Raw genomic sequence first — 20947 nt, 5'->3', positions numbered from 1 at the left:
CGAATCTGAAGGTCACATAATTTGAAGGTCTCTAGTGATTGACTCTGCAAAAAGTTGGCAACCTCTGTGCACTATGTGCCTCATGTAACTAAAAGTTGACAGTGGAATATTTGTAGCAAGGACATTTCATAACTATTCTGAGCTTCATGCAGAGGTGATATCCCACTTTAAAAATAAATATATATATATATATATAAAAAAAGTCTGACTCCTTGTAAGCAAAATATAAAGAAACAAGATCAAAGATCAAAGATCATTACAGGAAGAAAATTATACTCAATCACTATGAAATGGAAATTCGCTGTATTTTACGATTTTTCAACAGGCATCGTAAGACACCCCCAGTTGTCCTGTAAGAGGTCCTTCAGAATTCCAAGATGGCGGCATCCATCGGGGTGTGCTGTGCCCTCCGCATCACACTTGGAGGTGAATTATTTCTCCCTTTTTTCTGTTTCACAGCTTTTTAAACATAGCCCATTTTATAAAGTGCAGTGTATTTATTGTCTTGATGTTTTTGAATTGTTACTGTTTTGCTCCGGTTTGCTTAGTTGACCCGGAAGAGCCTGTCATCATCACTCACATCGTGAAAATTGCTCACTTCAGCCAAAAACCTGAACTGCATTCACTAACAGCAGCATCCAGGGAGTTAAATTGAAGACATATTCAGCAAATTGTGTTCATTTTTGGGTGGTACTGTGTCTGTGTTGCAAGTTTCGGGTTACACGTACTCCACCATTGCTCCCTAATCGATTTTGCTATGCCCTAAATATTGATCAAGTAACAGAATGTAATGGTTTAAATGTGAAACTGGTTGTTCTGAGAATTATTTCTGCGAAATAGACTTGAAAGAATAGCTGTGTGCTTCATAAAGTGTCGCCTTTGTTAGGTACACCTTTCAGGTGTATAATCTAGTGTTTGTAGCCTTAAAGCACTTATTTCTAAGCCTGTTTGATTCTGCACTGCTTATTCTATAATTCTTTACCGTACGTTTAATTGTATGGTGTTTTCCAGCTGTTATTTTTATGCATACTTCAACTTTGGTATTTTACTGTTCTTGGGGGTCTTGAAAGGCGCCTACAAATAAAATGTTTTATTGTTATTATTTATTATAATAATTTCTGACGATTAAAAAAGAACAAAATGTGATAAATAACATTTTATCAGTGATTGCCATTGCTGTTTTAACAAGTGTCATTGATGACAAAAAAGAAAGAAAGTGTCAATCTCTTGCCACAAAGTGGCAGCAACATTATATCCAGTGACACAGCATAGGACAAATATGAGCAGAAACGTAGCCCAGGTAGTGTTTTCTCTGGAAATCCTACGTGAAAGTAGAGTGTAACTGCTTAACAATAACCAAAGTAACTTCACCTTGTAGCTCTTCAGGAGTCTGCACAGTATTGTCACATATAAAAACTGAAAAAAAAATTTTTTTTTCTTTTTAACCATCTGCTTACAGTTCACCTTTTCCGCCGTGCGACTGCATCGGTTACACCTTTTGCTCTTACTGTTATATGGCATTTAACTAGCAAGTGCTCCAAAGATGCTTGAGTTGAGTGTTGAGTATTTGTTGTGTGCCTTCATAACCTGATTGTGCTCAATGGTCCGCTTTTGCCACGAGTGGCAGAACATGTCTGCTGTTTTCACTTTCAGCAGAAACAGTTGTCTCGTATGTTTGTAAAGTATTGTGTTTTGCTGAAGTAGCTCCCTTTTTACTAAAAAATTGTGGAGGCTGATGATCTAAGATATGCCTGGACTTGTGACTTTGCTGTGTATGCTAGGGAAGTAAACCCTTAGCATCATATTTTTTATATCATGTGAAAATGTACCTAGTGAAATTCTACAACAACTTGGTGGTTTATATATCCTCATTTAATGTATTCTCTTTGGTTATTAGCCCAGCTGTTGACTTGAGTGGACATACTTTCATGACTTTATCTTTGCATGTTGTCATCATGCAAGTAATGCAGTTTTAATAAGATCTGCCTTTTCTTTGGTGTCTTTGGTCTACAGGTGCAGCATCTCTCCGTGCTGTAGGAGGAGTTGTACAGGCGTCTCTCTTGGCAAGTCGAGCCTCAGCTGCGTCTCTGCAAAGACACCCTGCACTTTCACCGCTCCCTCCAACAACATCGCAGCAAACAAGACACGGCAGCTTCTTCAACAAGCGTAAGTTTATGAAATTATGATTTTGAAAACTCTTCTCTCCAGCCATCATCCTCCCACTATAATATTAAAAGTACACCATAGCATGACTTGCAAAAGCATAGCTGTTTAGAATGTTTTAAGTTGTCTCCTTATATAACACAGGTTATAACAGGGATGGCCCTGAGTTTCAAAACTTATCAACTACTCCATTTCAAAAATGAAAACAGTAGCAAAGCACAAGTATAACAAATCCCAAAACAACAAAAATGAAAAACACAACAGTTCATAAAATGTATTTTCCTTAAGTGTTGTGAATTAATTGGATCAGTGGAACATATTAACATTATTAACACTTACTCATGGTCAGTCTGAATGGGAGAAAATCTCAGCAGTGACGTTCTTCAGGCTTTGCTTAAAGCCTGTACAACAATCGAGACAGTTACAGGTGATTTCTTGAAACCAAATGTTAATGGGTGTAGGGCTGGGCCATATCATACCGTTCACGGTAATACCGGTATAATGTTGGGCAACGACAAGAAAATGAAATATCGCGATAGAATGTGGGTAAAACGCGCATACGCAGTGCCTGTGTTTACATACGCACATGGCTGCAACGCAGAATGAGAAGAGCGAAAGTGGATCGTTAAATGAAGCGGATGAACCAGAATGGGTTTGTAATAATGCTGCAGCTTCAGTGGTGTGGAACTAGTTTAGCTTTCGTCCGTCAGATACACAACAAAGCACTATTTTTGGTAGAGCATGCTAGCGGACCATCGTTATTATTGTGTTGTTTGATTTTAAGTGTGCCGTATTTTCCAATCCTTTGATTTTTCTGAAAATCGACAGTGCCCCTTATAATCCCGTGTGCCTTATATATTAATTCTGGTTTTGTTTACTGACCTCGAAACGATTTTATGTCGTACACGGCGCTCGAAAATCTGTCCAATGTTTTAGTACGACTTTGCTAAGCTACGAACCTGCACCACTTGATGGCTTGTCGGAGCATTACGGCTATATTAGGCAGGAGCCTCGCGGAGTGATACGTACTGTGCTTCAACATAATATTACCGTATTGCGTGTGTATAACCTCTTTTTCAGTTTTGTGGATATTATACATGGTTATGCTGAGGATATGTCGGCCAATTTCCACTGGAAATGCCTTTTGGTTAAACTGTCAGCGAGGAATTTGCATTTGCACTGTTAAATTTTTATATAACTTTAATGCACATAAAAAAAACAGCTCCTTGTTTAAGTGAAAATACATTGATGGGTTTTTTTTGCCCTAATAAAATTGTGGAGTTGTAAAGTATTTTGTCTAGAGATGGACCGATCCGATATTACGTATCGGTATCGGTCCGATACTGACCTAAATTACTGGATCGGATATCGGAGAAAAATAAAAAATGTAATCCGATCCATTAAATATCACGAAAGCACCTCACAAAACTTGCAACACGCCGTAACTCACCTCAGAACGTTAGCACGTCGGAGCAGTATGCATCACGTGATAGAGCGGCTGTGGCATGCGGGACCTGTCGGTGGTCTGGATAGCATGTGGAGCTTCGCTAGCAACCCGGCATTTCATCTCCGACAAAGTTATCCCGAGAGAAGTAAAGCAAGTGTTTATGTCCATCTCTGAATGTTTGTAAAGCATTCCTGCGTTAAGCTTAACAAATGATATATGGAGCGACTGCCTCTTCTTGCTGCTACTTCAATCATGAAACTGCTTAATGATCAGCTGATCGGCTTTTCTGTCGCGAGTCCGTCTCTCATGTTTGTTTTTGGCCCACTCTGCACCAGAAAGAGGAAACCAGTGGATAAACAACAGCAGCACGTTTAAGCTTGATAAGCTGTTGTTAGAATTTATTTAATATTACTTTCTACACCAGGATCTTTTTCTACGTAGCTGACGGCTGGTAACTGTGCAGGGGCGGATCTAGCAAAGTTTAGCCAGGGGGGCCGATAGGGCATGAACAGGGAAAAGGGGGGGCACAAAGACATACTTTTCTTTCTTATTCTCATTTAAAATGTCGAGCTTTTAATAAATAATTATCTGACACCCAAAGTTTTAATTTGATGTAAAATGAATAGAAGTCAATTACTGTATATAGTAACTATTAAGTCTAATATATATACCCTAGTAAGCTATAGTACTTTTTCCTTTGGGAAGGTACCATCTGTGCAGTCTGCAATTTTGTTGAAGAAAGATGTTGAATCTATTTAATATTTCTTGAAAAAGAATTGATTTCTGTGCATTTTTTTTCACACTGCATCAAATTAAGATTGATTACGTCAATTAAGCATCATGAGGTGGAGCGTGAGGGGTGGTTCCCTATTTTTTATTTATTTATTTTTGTTGTTTCTGGGAGTTGGAACCCTATTAGTTAGGTTGCTTAATATTTACGCTAAGTACTCTTTAAAATACCAGAATAGGGAGGATGGTGTAGGTTTAAGTTTATTAGATTGATCAGTATTGCTGAACTATGAAATATTTTTTTTGCATACAGGTATAACAGAATAGCTTTAGTGTAGTTGTGGTTTTAAACTTGAGTATGAACTTATACAAAATGCAGCAAGATATTTAAAAAACAGTTTTGTTGATTAAAAAACACTATATCGGATTCATATCGGTATCGGCAGATATCCAAATTTATGATATCGGTATCGGTATCGGACATAAAAAAGTGGTATCGTGCCATCTCTAATTTTGTCTAGTGTCAATTACATCGTCAGTTATATCGTTATCGCAAATTTTCAAATGTATATCGTGATAAATATTTTTGGTCATATCGCCCTGCTCTAAATGGGTGCATATTATTATAGTGTCCGGATTCATCTGGCCATGTTCAAAGGGATGTTCTCACTGGTAAATGCACGTTAGCAGAGCTTGTTTGGAATTCATGTCAGGACTGATGACAGTGTTTGAAGTGGGCATATATGAAGCTGTCAAAACATCTCTTTTTATCTCCTGCTTTCTCTGCCATGCTTCATCACCCGCTTCATAACTACTCCTTTTTTCAGTCTTAATCATTTACAGTCAATGCCTCAGCATTTCTCGTGTAATTAAGAAAATGTTGTGCCTGTCAACACGTCACACTTTCAGTTTGAATTGTGATTACATGAAAAACACACTGTCAAACAGCCTGTCGCGTTACATTGACTCTGTCCCTGGCTTGTATTTCTCCAGGAAGACTCTTTAAGTATTCGCTTATAAATATTTAATTGGGCTATTTAACTTTTTATTGTGCATGTTGCTTACTGATTTTCAGATATGTCTGAATCAGTGGATGTACTGCAGATCCTTACTTGGGCCTTTGGTGATGAATTACCACTTTACAGTGATTGCTGTATAGCCACTGCAAATTTATTAGCTTTTAGTTACGGTCCCTGGTGCTCCCTTATGTCACTTACTGAACATCCTTATTTGTGGCTTTTAAAGGGGCAAGGCTCCAAGCATTCTCACATTACATTAGTTAGATCTTACATTGTGAGATTACTGTTTAACATTTTTATTTGTCAGCTCTGAGAGGACGGACCCAAATTCTGAAATGTTTATGATCTTTTGACTCTTAAGTGTTTTGACTTGGTGAGTTGAGCGAAAGTCAAGGTGAAGGTGTGGCAGATGAGTAGTTAAATCTACTCTGCTGGCAGCATTTTTCCTGCTAGCAGAAGAGACACTTGTTTTAATAAGACTGTTTCAGGTGTGTCTTATATTTTAATCTGTTTCAAATTGTTGTCACTGCTAACAGTCCTCTGGTATTAGCTCACTCAGTGAGGTGCTGAAAATAACTATCGTCTTGTTTTGTCTGTCCAACAATTACAGGAAGCCCCAAATACAAATTTACCCCAATGTGAGACCAAGAAAAGCAGTGAATTCTCACATTTGAAAACGTATTTAATATTTTCATTTTTTAATCAAAAGTCATTTAAGTGATTTATCAGCTGTCAAATACTAATCATTTAGTTTTATCTTTCGTGTATGAATTGTTTTAGGTCTCAAGTAATCAGAAAAACAAATCTGTCATTTACTGACAGTGAAATTCTAAAACCTTTAATGCATTTGGAGAAAAAGGCTAGTTTCATACAGCTAATCTGTAGAAAACAAACATTTAAAGCCTTTTTTACATTTTCATGTAAGAAAAATAAAACTTTTAAATATGTGAACCATAAAAGATGTTGAGAAAAGACCTTGATAAGAGTGATAAGAACTAAACAAAGGTAAAATCACAAACAGTCTGAAAGATGGTTGTAACTACCGGGACTTTAACCATTGGTTTCTGAAGTCTCTAGATTTTCACCACCATGTTAGTCATAAAAAGACGGATGTGACAAGAGGTGTGGCTTGGACTGTGAAACCGCTTCTTCACTGCCTAACGGCTTGTCAGTCATAACTCAATAACCATCCACAACCATAGATAACCTTTATTCTCAAACATGGTATGACCATTTTTGTTTAATGTGTGTGTGTTTAACTGTGAGTGTGTGTGTTTACAGTAACGGCTGAAGAGCTATGGAGAGGTGTGTTGGCTGAGTCCGGTGCTGGAGCAAGAAAGGGTCGAGGGAAGCGTACCAGACGCAAACTAAGGAGAGATCTGAACCGAGGACAGACCATTGGAGAGGGTGAGACTTCCACTGCGTGCCTTTCTTTAATTCACTTCTTGACAGAAGAGTAAAGCTGGTAAAACACAGAAAATCTAATTCCTATAATTTTCTCTTTAAATAATACAATTGAATTGTCTAAATGATTTCCTTTGTTCTGAAGTGCATAAATTTCTCCTGCTCAGCTGTTAACACAAGCGCTGCCAATCACACACTGACACTCACGCTGAAGCTAAGAAGCAGCTGATGAGGATGACAAACTAGAATATTCATTACTTAGTGTTAAATTATTAATGCTCTGCAAGAGAGCATCCATCATTTTGGAATCCCGCAGAGCTCTCTCAGGTATGGAAGATAATGGGAACAACTATTTTCACTCGGTGTCCACAGCTGTCAACAGCTGTTTTTATCCACACACTGCAAGTATCATGGCCTTAGATCCATATATACAAAGAAAATACAAATGTTTGCAAAATAATTAGTACTAATTTCTCTTCCTCTCATTCTTTATTCCTGTAATTGATTTCCTTTTTTTCTCTTTTTAACCTCCAGGTCGTGGCGGTTTTCTGTGGCCTGGACTCAACAGTCCAGTGTTGAAGGATGGCGCTTTGCAGAGCATGAGTCGAAGAGGCGAAGCTGAGCAGCAGGAGGTTCAAGCTGAACTAGGTGAAGACACACAAATATCCCATCACATGTCACTGTTATCTGCGCAGAAGCACAAAATGATCACAAACCTGTGCAACTTTATGAATGCACTGACATTTTGCCAGCTATGTTATCCAATATCACAGCTGTCCATCAGTTGTCAGCTTATATTCCGCTTCTGAGCGTTAGAAAAGCCAAAGAAAAATCATTTTTCTGGAAAAATAAATTAACTTTTCACGAGCCACCAAGAAGGAGCGGTGGGGGTAAATGAGGTCTTAATCTTGAAAAACAAGCACCACTGTTGGGACATAGAAGCTGCTAATTTGTCTCCACTGTGATCTCATTTGTTAATAGTAATTACACAGTTAATTTGACATTGACAGATAGCACCTTTGATGTTTATCGTGTTGTGCTCCTTGTAGTCAGCTGTGACCTCTGCAAAAATTCGTCTGTTGTGTTTTTCTGCAGTGCGTCAGAGGGATGAGTGGGAGAGAAGGAGGAAGATGAAGGTGAAGAGGGAGAGAGGTTGGACAGGAAACTCCTGGGGGGGAATCAGCCTGGGGCCGCCTGACCCTGGACCCAATGGAGGTAAATCATACCTAAATGCTCACAAAGTCTTGCTGTTATACCGTTACACTGTTAAAATTAATCAACTATGCTCAAAAAGTATTTCAACCGGAAAACCTTTTGTCATCTTAATAATGCTATATAGAGCTATTTATCACTTTGACTCTCAGGTCAATCTGTTGACAGCAAAGGAGAGGTCAGAGGTCAATGATATTTGAAATCGTCCCACAGTACTGTAGTTAATTATGTAGATATAGTTTTAAGGCTTTTTGTCAATTTTCAACTCTAAATCATTAAGTTGTAGACCGTGGTGGATGCAAGCCAAATTTTAATGGATTTTTAATATGACCCCACTCATTGCTCTACACCCATACAAAGTTTTATCAGAACCTTTCGAACTACTGCGTTTACAAGTAAAATGAGCCGTAAATGCTTTCAAAAACATGACCTACTTGGTTTAGGTAACAGTGTCCTTCAATTTGCTCCTTGTTGTATTTACAACAGTCTTTAGTGAATCCAGAAAAGTAGCAGAACAAAATACAACCAGCTTGAGCTGACCGTCACAGTGCAGACATCTCCACCTCACTCTCATGGAGTAACAAGAGTCTAGATCATGACACAGCAGGTCTCAGAGGGGCACCTCACTTAGATATACACTGAAAGACACAGCGAGACGTTATGATGACTATAGTGATGGAGAGAGATGAGGTGGATGAAGCAATACAAGTGTAATAAGAGGCATGCTGGGTGTGTATGTGTGCGATAGAGAGAGAGCAGAAGGAGGTCAGCATGGGGGCTCACTGCTAGAGATGAAAATGAGAATTTGACAAAAGTGTCAAATGGGACAATTTCCTAATTTAGAAAGACATCCCTCTCTTTTTTGCTCTCTGTGGCTTTCCTGTTCACTCTTTGTCTTTTTACCCCAGATTTCTTTTCCTATTCCCATTCCTCATGTCTTCCAGTCATTTCTCAATTCATTATTTTCTCTCTTCCATTTCCTTTTCCATCACCCTCTCGGCTTCTCTCGTTCCTCCCACGCTGTTTGCCTTTTCCCCCCCCTGTTCCTGTACAAGAAACCCAAATGACCACACTGTTACTTTGCAATGAACCATGCAGGGCTGTTGGTCCATCACACCTTGAATGGAATGTCTTATAACCACAGCCTTAAAACTCAATTTACAGCACACCACAGCTGTAACCTGTAACCTGATGTGCCACTTCCCAGAAATGTGACTACAAATCACAGTCATGTGGACCATGACAGCAATGATAGGTCCTTATAATTGGTTGGGACAAGGATAAAGTCTCTGTGAAGTAAAATGTAACAGACTGTAACTGTATGTAGCTTGTTCAGAATGCTAACACAAGCACCAGTATTTTCATCACATTTTCTTGGTATAAAGTTTGTATATGAAACTTGTTATTTTTAATTCTTTTTACAGATCCAGATGTCAGTCTCCTGACACATTTTTACCTAGGATTCTGTTGTTTTTGTTGTTGCACATTATCTCCCGAATCAGTTGCCTCTCTGGTGCTTTTTGAACTAAAGGAAAAGTGATTATTGTAACGTTTACATTATTTTTATGTAGACTTGGTACCGACTTCGGAGTTATCCTACTAGAAAGAAATCGCATAATGAGTGTCATGAATTGCCGATAGCTTTAAAACATCCTATTGTGATTGTTCTTGAAACAAATTTGCTTTTGCTGATCATTTAGTGGGTTTAAAATCCATCTCCAACCCCTTTTACAGTGGAGCCCATAAGACTTTAATTATTGACAACTAATGATCAATTAAAACTTATGAAAGGTAATTTAAAATCTTTCACACAAAGTTTGGTCAATATATTCCACAGTGACTGTTGATGTATTCTTGCTAGAAACATAAATGCACTCTTATTTAATAGAAATAAACTAATTTTGTGGAGATTTTTAAACCAAAGAACTCAGTGACAGGATAATTCAAAAAGTAAACCGCTGATGAAAGTTGGGAAAACAAATATATTTATATCTTTTGTATGAATGTCTTAAGTTTGTATCTTATCCTGTGTCTGTGATCATCTGATTTTATTTGCTTCACGAGTGATTAACAAAAAATCCAAAATCATTGGAAAATGAATCTTTTTCACTGGCCATACGATGTACATGTGTCATGCATCATAGTCCAATGATCAAAAACTATTTTTAGAGTAAAAACTTAATATGATAATGTAACCAGCTGTTCGGCCAAATGCCGGTGCATATAGAGAGCTTTGCTCTGAAGCCCGTAGTTTTGGGCTCCTGCCCAGTCAACTCTTCATCTGAAACTCTGAGGAACACTGTTGGCTAATTCCGGCTGATTCACTGATGAAGCAGCTAGCCTCCTGTTCCCAGCCTCATTATATCTTTAAACATTAGTCTTTGCTGGAGTTGAGCTTGTTTACCTCGAACCACAAAGGATGAGGGAACAAGATTCTGCTTGGTTCACATCCTCCTTAGTTTTATATCTTTCTTCCCTTTGCACTTGCCTCTATGCTAACAAGCCCTCTCACACCTTGACATACACACCTTCCCCCCTGCATGCCCGAACACCTTCTTTCACGCGCTGTCCTGACGTTGTTGTTCTCGCGCTTCCAAGGATACACTCGGGGTTTGGTGAATGTGATGTGAAGGGAGCTGGAAATTGATTACTTCTCTCTGATCAGCTTTGGTCTCCTACAGATGTTGGGTCAATATACCAGCTGTGGTGGGGGTGTGTGTGCGTGTGTGTGTCCTCCCCTTGGAGCCTTTGAGTCAGCTCTCCTTTGTTTGTTGTTAATTGGTTAGAAGTGAACGGGGTGCATTTGGGAGAGTAACATCCTTCAAAGGTCACTGACAATGAAAAGTGCAGACCCGTTACGCTGCTGCAAGGGCTTCTGGGTATTTGTTACGCTCGCCTGGTTAATCGGTTTATAGTGTATGTGTGTACGGATGTGTGCGCTTAAATGCATTTGCGTGTTAAAGCTTTGTTATCTGAACTTCTTTCTTTCTTTGTCTTTCTTTCCTCTGTCCACAGAAACCTACGAGGATTTCGATTCACGTGTCATCGAGGTTAGTGTCTCTTGTCCCTTTCTGTTTACTGAACGACACACTCTACAACGTTTTCGACAATGTTGATTAACAGTTGCGTTTAAATTGTTTCAAAAATGTAAAAAAGGCTGTATTGTTAATAAATGAGGATGATCCCTTGTGCAGCATTGTCATCAAATTAACAGTTTTCATCAAGAGAATACGTTTTTGACGGTTTAATTGTTTCACTTCATTTTAATTGCTGGTTTATTACCCCAACCAAGTTAATAAGAACCGTTTCATCTCTCTGCATTAGCTGACTGGACAAAATACAGCTGTACTGATAGCCCCCAGACTCCTAGGAACTTCTAGCTTATTTTGTTTTATGTGTCATTTTCTAAATAAATCTGACTGTACATTAAAATATTGCAGAAAGCCTCAAAGGGAGCAAACAGTTTTCAAGTATTTCAAAGCAGTGGAAAATCCAGTGTGGTGTGTACACATGGATGGTGATAGGGGCAAATTTGCTGAGCAAGGGTAGCTCCATTTGAGAACTAAGCAGCAGCATTTGAGCAGTTGGACTGGTTTAGCACTCCCTGAAGTCAAATAGTGTAATATCTAGGTCACGTTTGCTTCATGTATGAAACCAAGCATACAATTAGCCCTAAAGCAAAGCTGTTCATTCAAGAGTTTGGTGGATATAATTGCAGTTTTTTTTTCTTTTAGAATTTCACACAGTATGCAGTTTATTAAGATCACAATTGACCCTTAAAATCCTGAAGACCATTGGAGGTTTTTAGTATTCCTGAAACTGTCTTGCAGTGTAACTTTTATGCTGTCAATATAAGGCAGGGGTGGGGCAACCCCAGGCCTCGAGGGCCGGTGTCCTGCAAGTTTTAGATGTGTCCTTGATCCAACACAGCTGATTTAAATGGCTAAGTAACCTCCTCAACATGTCTTGAAGTTCTCCAGAGGCCTGGTAATGAACTAATCATTTGATTCAGGTGTGTTGACCCAGGGTGAGATCTAAAACCTGCAGGACACTGGCCCTTGAGGCCTGGAGTTCCCCACTCCTGATTTAAGGGATATTTTAATTGTAAAAAAGCTCAGTCTCTCCTAGTTAAGTTATGTAATGACTACTTTTTGAAAATAACAGTAAGCTGGATAAAGAAGAAAATTTGGTCATTTTAGTTTGACCTGACGATGTCACATGCGTCAGTGGAGACATAATAACAAAGAAGAGAGTTACCATCACACTAATGATGGCACTGCGGCTGGATGTCAGGTTCAGATTAGAGCAGCGTTGTTTTTGATATCAGACGGTTTTGATTGTAGTTTCTCGCCAAAAGAATGTCTATGAGACTGTTGACGATTAGGAATTGCCCTTTAGGCAGTCATTAACTAGACTGTAGAAGCTGAACTGGACAAGAAAAAGGTAAGACTAGTACCATTTTGTGTCATTTGTCCCATGATAAGAGAACTGTGGAAGGAATGAAGTTGTAATATAATCAGTTGCCTTTTCATTACTGGTATGACATTTTCAGGCCAAATTTTCCAACCGTTGAAGTCAACGATCCAATAAACAAACATTCTCCTTTAGTCTTGAGTGTTTTACCCAAGACTGGAGAAAATGAAAGTGGCACCAAGACTTCCTGAAGCTGATGCAAGCCAGAAAAGTGTTATATTGTTTCCATCCAGGTGATAAATAGTATAGGGTTGTGCAATTAATGAGCAGCATGCTAGAGATCCAGTGAACTGCCTTTATTTCAGTCCAATAATTATAGCTTGAAATTAATAAGCTGCATTTACGTCAAGGCACCTCGAGACTTGACTTCAGGATTGCTTTGCTAGAATGTTGCATTCAAATACAGTTTGTAAATTTACTGAATTGGTATTTATTATTAAGATGATAAATTACTGTGGGACCAGAATAGACAAAAGGAAAGACAAAAAGTGCATTTATGTTATTCCCCCAGTTTATTTACATGTGTTTAATTGCAGCGCGATGTGACAGTCATTACTGCATAGCATGCTACTGTCATGGGCTACTGTCTTGCTCCATGTTTTTCTGTGGGTGCACAACCTCGTACATTAAAAATGGAGCTAATGAGACACTGGTAATGTGAAGATAACAGCAACTGAGTTGAAAGAAACAGTTATGTTAACAGGGGTACAATAAAAGCTTCCTAACAAGCAGTAAAAGTGATGTAATATAGCAAGAGGCAAAGGAGTCTTTCTGTTTCTTTCTGTTTCAGCTTTTGTTCGTTTTATTTCACAAACTAAAGAATGAAAGAAAGAGGCAAACATGCCGTAATAAATGCATGTTTGCCTTTATTACGGTTTTAGCGTGTGGTGGCACACACGCTAAAACCCTACTAAATGCTGATGTAGCTGAAAGTACCTGCTTCACTGCTGACGAGTGGTGTAGTAAACATAGAGCAACATAGAGTTAAATGGATTAAATTGTCCTATAGCCTTATAGCATGTAGTATATCCGTCTCCACTGAGAAGATTAATAGATTTTTAAAACTTGATTACCGCTGATGCTTAAATCTGAATATTTCAGCATGAAAAATATGGCCTAATACTACATGTAACTTGTAAAAGATATGAGGATTCATGTTGAAATCTGGTGAACCTGGTAGCTAAGTGACACTTTGCACTGCAGTCGTGTGTGCTTCAGGATAAAGAAAAATTGTATTTTGAAGGCTGTGTGTGTGTGAGAGAGAGAGAAAGAAAGAGAAACAGAATAAAGCTACACTGCATAGACAGTTCATTTAGATTCTGTCTTAGTGATCCTGGAACTTACCTTAATTCAATTAGTGCTAATGGACCCTACTGAACTAATGGGGGTAACACTACAAGGTCACATATGCAGGAAGACCCAGATGTGCAGCAGAGACGGGGGTGCACACACGTGGAATATCTGATTTTAATTGAATACCTGTTTGTCTATACCTTAAATATAAGTTATATATTTTATATACACACATGTATGATTTTTAATTTTTTAAATGTGACTGTTTCCAGATCTATTCCATACACACATGTCATTAGAGAGTGTGTGTGTGTGTGTGTGTGTGTGTGTGTGTGTGTGTGTGTGTGTGTGTGTGTGTCATTGATAGTCTTCCCTACAGCTCCTGTCTGCATAAATAAAAGTGGTGTCACAGACATTAGGCTTCCCCTGGAAACCGATGGACGCTTTTATGGTGCCATCGCCTTCTATAAATATACCCTCTGTGCGTGTGTGCGAGAGTGTGAGCGTAAGTGTGCACCACTATAAATCCAGGCCTAATGAAATGAAAAAGGCTTACTGGAATAAAAGGCTCGTCTCCCAAGGACGATCATGCTGGCATGCCATTAGTGAATACATCCAGCAGGAGGGAGGGAAGAGGAGGGAAAGAGAAAAAGTGTAAGAGAAGGAAAAGTTATGAAAGTTATCTTGAAAGTCGAAAGGTGAGAAGAAGGGAAACAAAAGGCTGGAGCTGTGTAACATTAATAAGACTCATTAAATGTAGATAAGAATAAGTACATACTTTTGAATGTAATGGTGAAAAATTTTTAAAGTTTAAAAAAATGTATGTTTGTTATTTCACATTTTATTTTAATAATAGAATGTAGATGCATACATTCCACACATCCTTTTATTGTTATTTTAAGGTTGTTGAAATGAACTTACTCCTTGCTGTCTGACAGTATCAGCTCATTTCAGTTGATGTTTATGCCAAGAGAAATACTTAGAGATCTACTCATCTCTCCTTCAGTATCTGCTAAGTTATATCTTTGTAGGCGAGTCTTTACCTGTCACACTGTTCATACTGTCTCTTTTGGATTGGATTGGATTGGATTTCCAGTACGCGGTGCTTCTGGCAAATTACAGACTGTAAAAATACATAAAGATCTCCTGGCAAGCCAAAAAATAGGTGCAACAAAATTCATCCATAACTTAAAGGTTGATATTTCAGTTTAAGATGTCCACATTAAGGATGATAAGAACTGCTTTGTTTAGTTCAGTTATTTAGATGTATTAATCCCAAAAGTCACATAATAGGCACGGTGACAGCAAATTTACACTGTTGTACAAGCTGTACACTGACTTGTACACTGACTACTTTACATTGTATCAATGTGTCATGTCTTTACTGTTCTCCCACGAAAAGATATATAACAAAATATTTAAATAAATGTGAGGGGTGTACTCACTTTAGTGAGATACTGCATGTGCTTTATTTATTATCAAAGCAGGCTATTTTTGTAGGCCTACATATTCATTGTTTTTGTCCTGTAACATAGGGCTGCTCAATTAATCGAATTTTAATCACGATTACGATCTGGGCTTTCAACGATCATTAAAAATGACTGAGCCGATTATTAGCCCCTCCCTCATGCTTTACTCTCGCGCTGCTCCGTGTGGCAAATCAAGCGCACTGCTCTGCATTTCGAATACTTAAGAGGACCCGAAGGAAGCTCGGAAAGCTAAGCAGAAGTTATTTGGAGAGGAGAGTGACTGCCGTTGGTTGAAAAGAGAGGTAAAAAAAAAAAACCTTCAGTGGTGTGGAAACATTATGGGTTCGCGGAGTCAGACGTGGATCAAGTAGACACAGTGTGTAAACTTTGCTATGGTGTCGTAGCTGCACCACAGAGCAACACTGCAAAGTTTACATTTTTCATTTATTTCTTATATTGCAAACATTTGCACTGTTATCAGTATTTGCACACTATTTTATATTATTTTTTAAAGTCATTATTCAATACATTGTTATTGTTAACCCTTTAAAGCCGGTCAGAGCAGCATGCTCGTTTTGTGTAACTATTTTTAAATCCCTGTAGAACCTGAACCGCTAAGCTAGCACAATAAATTTTTCTCCATATGAAACCAGAGGAGTTGTACTTACATCTTATGCCATCAGCTTGTCCTAGGTCACGGTTTCCTTCCACATATAGCTTTGCAAAAATTGCATAAAAAGCGCTTGCAGGAACAAAAACATAATATTCCAGAAACAGGCTTTGCCGATCCGATCAGCTGTTCATAACACTTCCCACATTGAAAAAGACATCAACGGGAACTATCGCAAGTGACGTCATTTTCGCGGAAAATGTAGTTTTTTACTTGTAGGTAGAGCTGGGCGATAGAACGATAACGATATGTATCGCGATAGAACTTTTACTCGATAGAGAAATTAAGCTATCGCGATAGACCTCGCCGCTCTTGTCCTCTTTAAAAAAAAAAAAAAAAAAAAAAAAAAAAGGTCAGCCAATCCAAATTAACTAGCGCAGAGCCGAACCAATCACAGCCGCAGCGTCACGTCGCGTGACTTGTTACGTACAGCACAAGTGCCAAGCCGCACGTGTGTTTGTTTGGGAAGCAGCCAGCGGGTAATGGAGCCAGCGGGTAATGGAGGAAATGAGTGTGCCGACTAGAAAAATCAACCGAGCGTGACCGAAGAGAAAACAGATGATGGTTCCAACGCCGGAGAGATTGTCGAACGGAAGAGCCATAGAAGTTCCGTAGTGTGAAGGTGTTTCGGCTATTTCAAGTCTGACAAAAAACAGAGCAGCGCGCACTGTAAATTGTGCCGAAAGCAAGTCTGGAAATACAATGAACTGGTGCATGCGTCACACTGTGCGCCACGTTATTGTTTCGGTGAAATGAATTTCTACAATACTGTTACTGTTAATTCTACTCTCTGCAGTGTTTAAATGCTTACATATACACACAGTTACTGTCTGTTCTGCTTCTATGCCCCAGCTTTGTTTACTTTTTCCCACCGAGGCTTCTAGACTTCTGATTGGCCAACATTTCTGCACGGTTAGAAATCTAGCGCCACCTGCTGCTTTGGCATGTTCATAGCAGCGTTTTCCTTCATTTCTGCCTTTATGTGTGGACGGGATTATTTTTAAAACGAAAACGGAAAATCTCCGTTTTCAAAAATACCCGTGTACGTGTGGACGTAGCCTCAGTCTCTGACTGGAAGCGCTAATTTGTCATTCGGCTTTTGTCAGACTAAAGTAACTGTTAAAACTGTTTGAAAAGCTAAGCTATACAACAAGGAGAGATTGAGAATTTCCTTTTAGTTCTCAGTTTATTTGATATTGACAAAAGTTAGTCAGTTTTGTCTGTTCTTCTGTAAAACAAACTAAGATTTATTTTTAGAATTTATATTTTGTTTCTAAGTGGAATTGACAATTTAGTCTGTTTCGTTTGTTCTATTTTGAAACTTAAACGCTTTAGCGGCTGCCTTTTGTGTAGTTTGCAATATTTGCCTTTATTTATCTGAAAAAGTCTCATGTTCCTTAAGTACATCTACCCTGTTGAACTTATTATGGGAAATAAATATTTAAATAAAAACAAGCTGCTCACATTTTACTTGTGAGCAACGGCACATTTAAATCTTACAAATATAGTTATTTGGCTTATATCGTGATAGATATCGTTATCGCCTGAAATGAAAAAAACATATCGTGATATGAAAAAATCTCATATCGCCCAGCTCTACTTGTAGGCCTTAGAACTCGAATTGCACTGCTGGAAATAGTTTATTTTGATGCACATGCACATTCTTTGCAAATTTGCATCATAGGATTGTTTTTTTTGTTTTTCCTGCAGTGTATATAAAAATTTATGTATCTCCAAAAATAAAACTATGAAGACACTCAAAATAAATTTCCTGTGGTGGGAAACTATTTTTTGCAAGTTTTTTGTATTTAAAGTTTTGAGGGATAAACCTCTTAAATTTCTCCAAGTAGAAATATATGTAAACAAAACAAAAACGATTTTCAATTTTTTTGTAGTTTATTGCACTTTTTTGCAATTAATGTAGTTACTATGGACTTAATACATACACATTTTTAAAATATAGGCTATAACAGTTGTATTGATGTATAGCAACTTGAAATGCTCCCACAAATGGCACTACAGCATGTAAAAAAAAAAATTATATAAGCTCTGGCGGACTTGGTTCTATGGTAGATCTTAAAGGGTTAAATAAATATCGTCAAATAATCGTGATCTCAATTTCAGTGAAAATAATCGTGATTATCATTTTTGCCATAATCGAGCAGCCCTACTGTAACATAATAAATCCAACAAAAATGTGGTATTAATATAGGGAAACTAGAAAGTTAAATATTAGATAAATATCAGTTAAATATCAAATAATACTACTGTAGAATGTTTACATGTTGTAAAGGATTTTATTTGTGCTTGTTAGTAATATGGAAAGGAGACTAGGCTTTATTGCCTTCACTTTAAGGTCCAAATATCTTTTGTGGCTCCATACAGACTTTTAGGCAAAAACTGTTCAAAATACGTCTTTTGGTTGCAAAGCAAAGGTTGCTTTGTCCTATGTTGACTAAAAGTAGTGACAAACCAGTGCTGAATTATCCCCTGACTGTACAGCTGCCCTCAGCTCATAGGCTCTTTTTAGTACACTATTTTGGTCTTCCTGCTGACAACTGTACTACTATTGTTCAGTCTATCCACCCTGCCTTATTTTAGCCTGCAGCTCTTATGAAAAGCTCTGAAAAAGCCACTTTCATGTTAAGACTGGGCAGTTAATTTAATTTAATTTTTATTAATAAGGCTGGCTTACAAAAATTCCAAAAAATGAAGATAAAATGATCACTGCTGCCCCCCCGCTTCATACTCATCCGCCTCCCCAAGCAGTCAAGAAATAATTTGTGCTCGTATGTGAGGACATGCTATACAGAGAATCATCAAATGAAAAATGTGCACCAAAATGCATCTAAATCATCTAATCCAGTACAATTACACTAAAAACTACAGCTTCAAAAATTCCCATTAAGTTAAAGCACACGGCTCTGGCACACTCAGTGTGATGAAGAATAGAGCTAGAGATGACGGAGAGCTGAGGTAACTGAAAAAAATGGAGAAGAGTCAGAGCGACGCAGACAAAAGTGATGTTCATGGCCTCTCTCCAAGTACAGCACACACTTGGACAAGACTCAGTGATTTCATTAACGGAGATGGAGTGTTGTCAGTGTCAGAAGAGGGTTTCTTTTTTGCTTTATACTCCCTGAAGTCAACAACCTTGAAAGTTTTGTTGAAAGTAAACTAAGAGTAGGCTGGATGAACTTTGTAGGAACTTTGAATTGGATTAGAGCTGTTTACTACACTGAACTGTCAAGGCATGTATTCATACTAATATCAAAAGTGAAATTCACAATAAAGAAGTCAAAAGCTACTAATGCAGGTTTATTTGTTTCTTAACACTACAACTACCAACGTTCTAAACCCCCAGAATCACTGCAACAGCACCAGTCTTCTAGCTGTAACTATGACTTTACGAAATAAGTACTTCAAACAAGAACTTTTGGGGGTTTTATTAGATTTACAAAGAGTTTGTGTGATTTCATATTATTTCATTACAGATCATAAAGTTGAAATATGTTTAAGAATCCACAAAGGAACAACAAACAACAATAACTAGAGAGTCCATAGAAAGTGAATGATATTTAGCAACTCCAAGGAATTACTGATATAATAACTACTGGTGATGCAAACAGAGAAGGATCCATGATAAAACCTTTAGGCAAATTACCAGTGAGAGTATACTGTTGAAAGTGAAGCAGGTCATTGCCTGTAACTTACTATACACCACACAGTTGGCCACAATAAAATAAGAAATGCATTTAAATAAATTAATTGCTGTAAAAGTCGATCAGTGAGTGTTTATTATGTTATCCGAGAGCCTTGTTCAATCTACAACACCACCCATCCTAGTGTGCAGCCTTCCTCAGCATTGACGTTCAACTCCAAAACCAATCCAATTTGGCTGCTCTGCACCACATTTCACTCTTTATTTGCTCAGATTAGTTCTCCACTCTCTGCGCTGTGCTCTGTTTGGCTTCTCTACATAGCCAGCAACCTGCTTGCTTCTTTATATGTTTCCAGTCACACACTCCCTCACCTACCCGACCCATTCATCTTTCTACCCATTTTCTTCCACTTATCCAATTAAGAATTGTGGTTGACTGTCCCTGCTACCATAGGGTGGGTGGAGGTGGGGTACACCCTGGACAGAGTGCCAGCCTGTCACAGGGTCAACACAGATAGACAGACAACCATTCATGCTCAATTTCACACCTACAGCCAGTTTAGAATCACCAGTAACCAAACCCCACTAGGTGTAAGTCTTTGGACTGTGGGAAGAAGCCAGAATACCCAGAGAGATTCAGTCAGTCGTGCAATAATTCTTCATTTTTTATTTTAACTGCACTCCACTATATATTTTCTATTAGTCACATCCAGAGTCATAATTAGCCAAAGCATTGGTGACATCTAGCTACCTCTAGGTTATTATATAGCAGCCTTCATGTATGAATCTCTGTAAACAATACATGTTGCTAGCCAACTGAGCATGCCACATTGTTGAGCGCAGCATTTCCCATTGATTTCTGTTGGGGTTAATATAACTCTGTTGGCAGTTCCTTTTTATCCCATGTGCTCCAAGATTAACTACATTATAAATAAACTCATTTTTAGAAAAAGTGGTGAAATGTTAGATGATGGAGTTTCATGTAAATTGAGTGATTTTTAAAATGTAAATTAGTCAAAATGAACCTTTTGGCAGTTCTAGTATTTATTAGATTTGTGCTGGTGAAAGTTCAGCACTGTTATTTTCATTTACAGTTTAATATTTTCACAGAAATGACAATAAAGAAGATGAGATAATTTTGCATTTCTTCGGGTATTATTACATTTGAAAGTAAAAGCTTGCAGTCATACATCACCGAGTTATTTTAAAAGTTAATTTAGAGGAGTTAGATTCTTTTAATTGGGAACACGGTATTCACTGAAGTTGACCCAGCAACACATAGTTTATTAAACCTCATCCAAAAGTTGGATGTTGAAGAATCCTTGGGGAACACATTTTTTATCAAATCTAATTTAAAATATTGCCTTCAGTTACTGGATCAATTAATATATCTCCAAGTGCATTTTA

General features: G+C 38.1%; 1 protein-coding gene across 1 annotated transcript in view; it reads left to right on the top strand.

The window, feature by feature from the left end:
• The first annotated feature begins 338 nt into the window (after nt 1–338).
• Nucleotides 339–20947, top strand: part of mrps5 (mitochondrial ribosomal protein S5) — a 33342-nt gene continuing 12733 nt past the window's right edge. The window contains exons 1-6 of the mRNA XM_026190268.1: nt 339–426; nt 2014–2166; nt 6640–6765; nt 7297–7410; nt 7858–7977; nt 10990–11024. Coding sequence (XP_026046053.1) covers nt 378–426; nt 2014–2166; nt 6640–6765; nt 7297–7410; nt 7858–7977; nt 10990–11024 — 597 coding nt within the window. The 5' untranslated portion in view covers nt 339–377. The remainder of the gene's footprint in view (nt 427–2013; nt 2167–6639; nt 6766–7296; nt 7411–7857; nt 7978–10989; nt 11025–20947) is intronic.

Source organism: Astatotilapia calliptera, chromosome 13 (assembly GCF_900246225.1).
Source record: "Astatotilapia calliptera chromosome 13, fAstCal1.2, whole genome shotgun sequence".
NCBI classification, from domain to species: Eukaryota; Metazoa; Chordata; class Actinopteri; order Cichliformes; family Cichlidae; genus Astatotilapia; species Astatotilapia calliptera.
The sequence above is the reverse complement of the archived record's forward strand: the minus strand, read 5'-3'. Positions and strand labels throughout refer to the sequence as shown.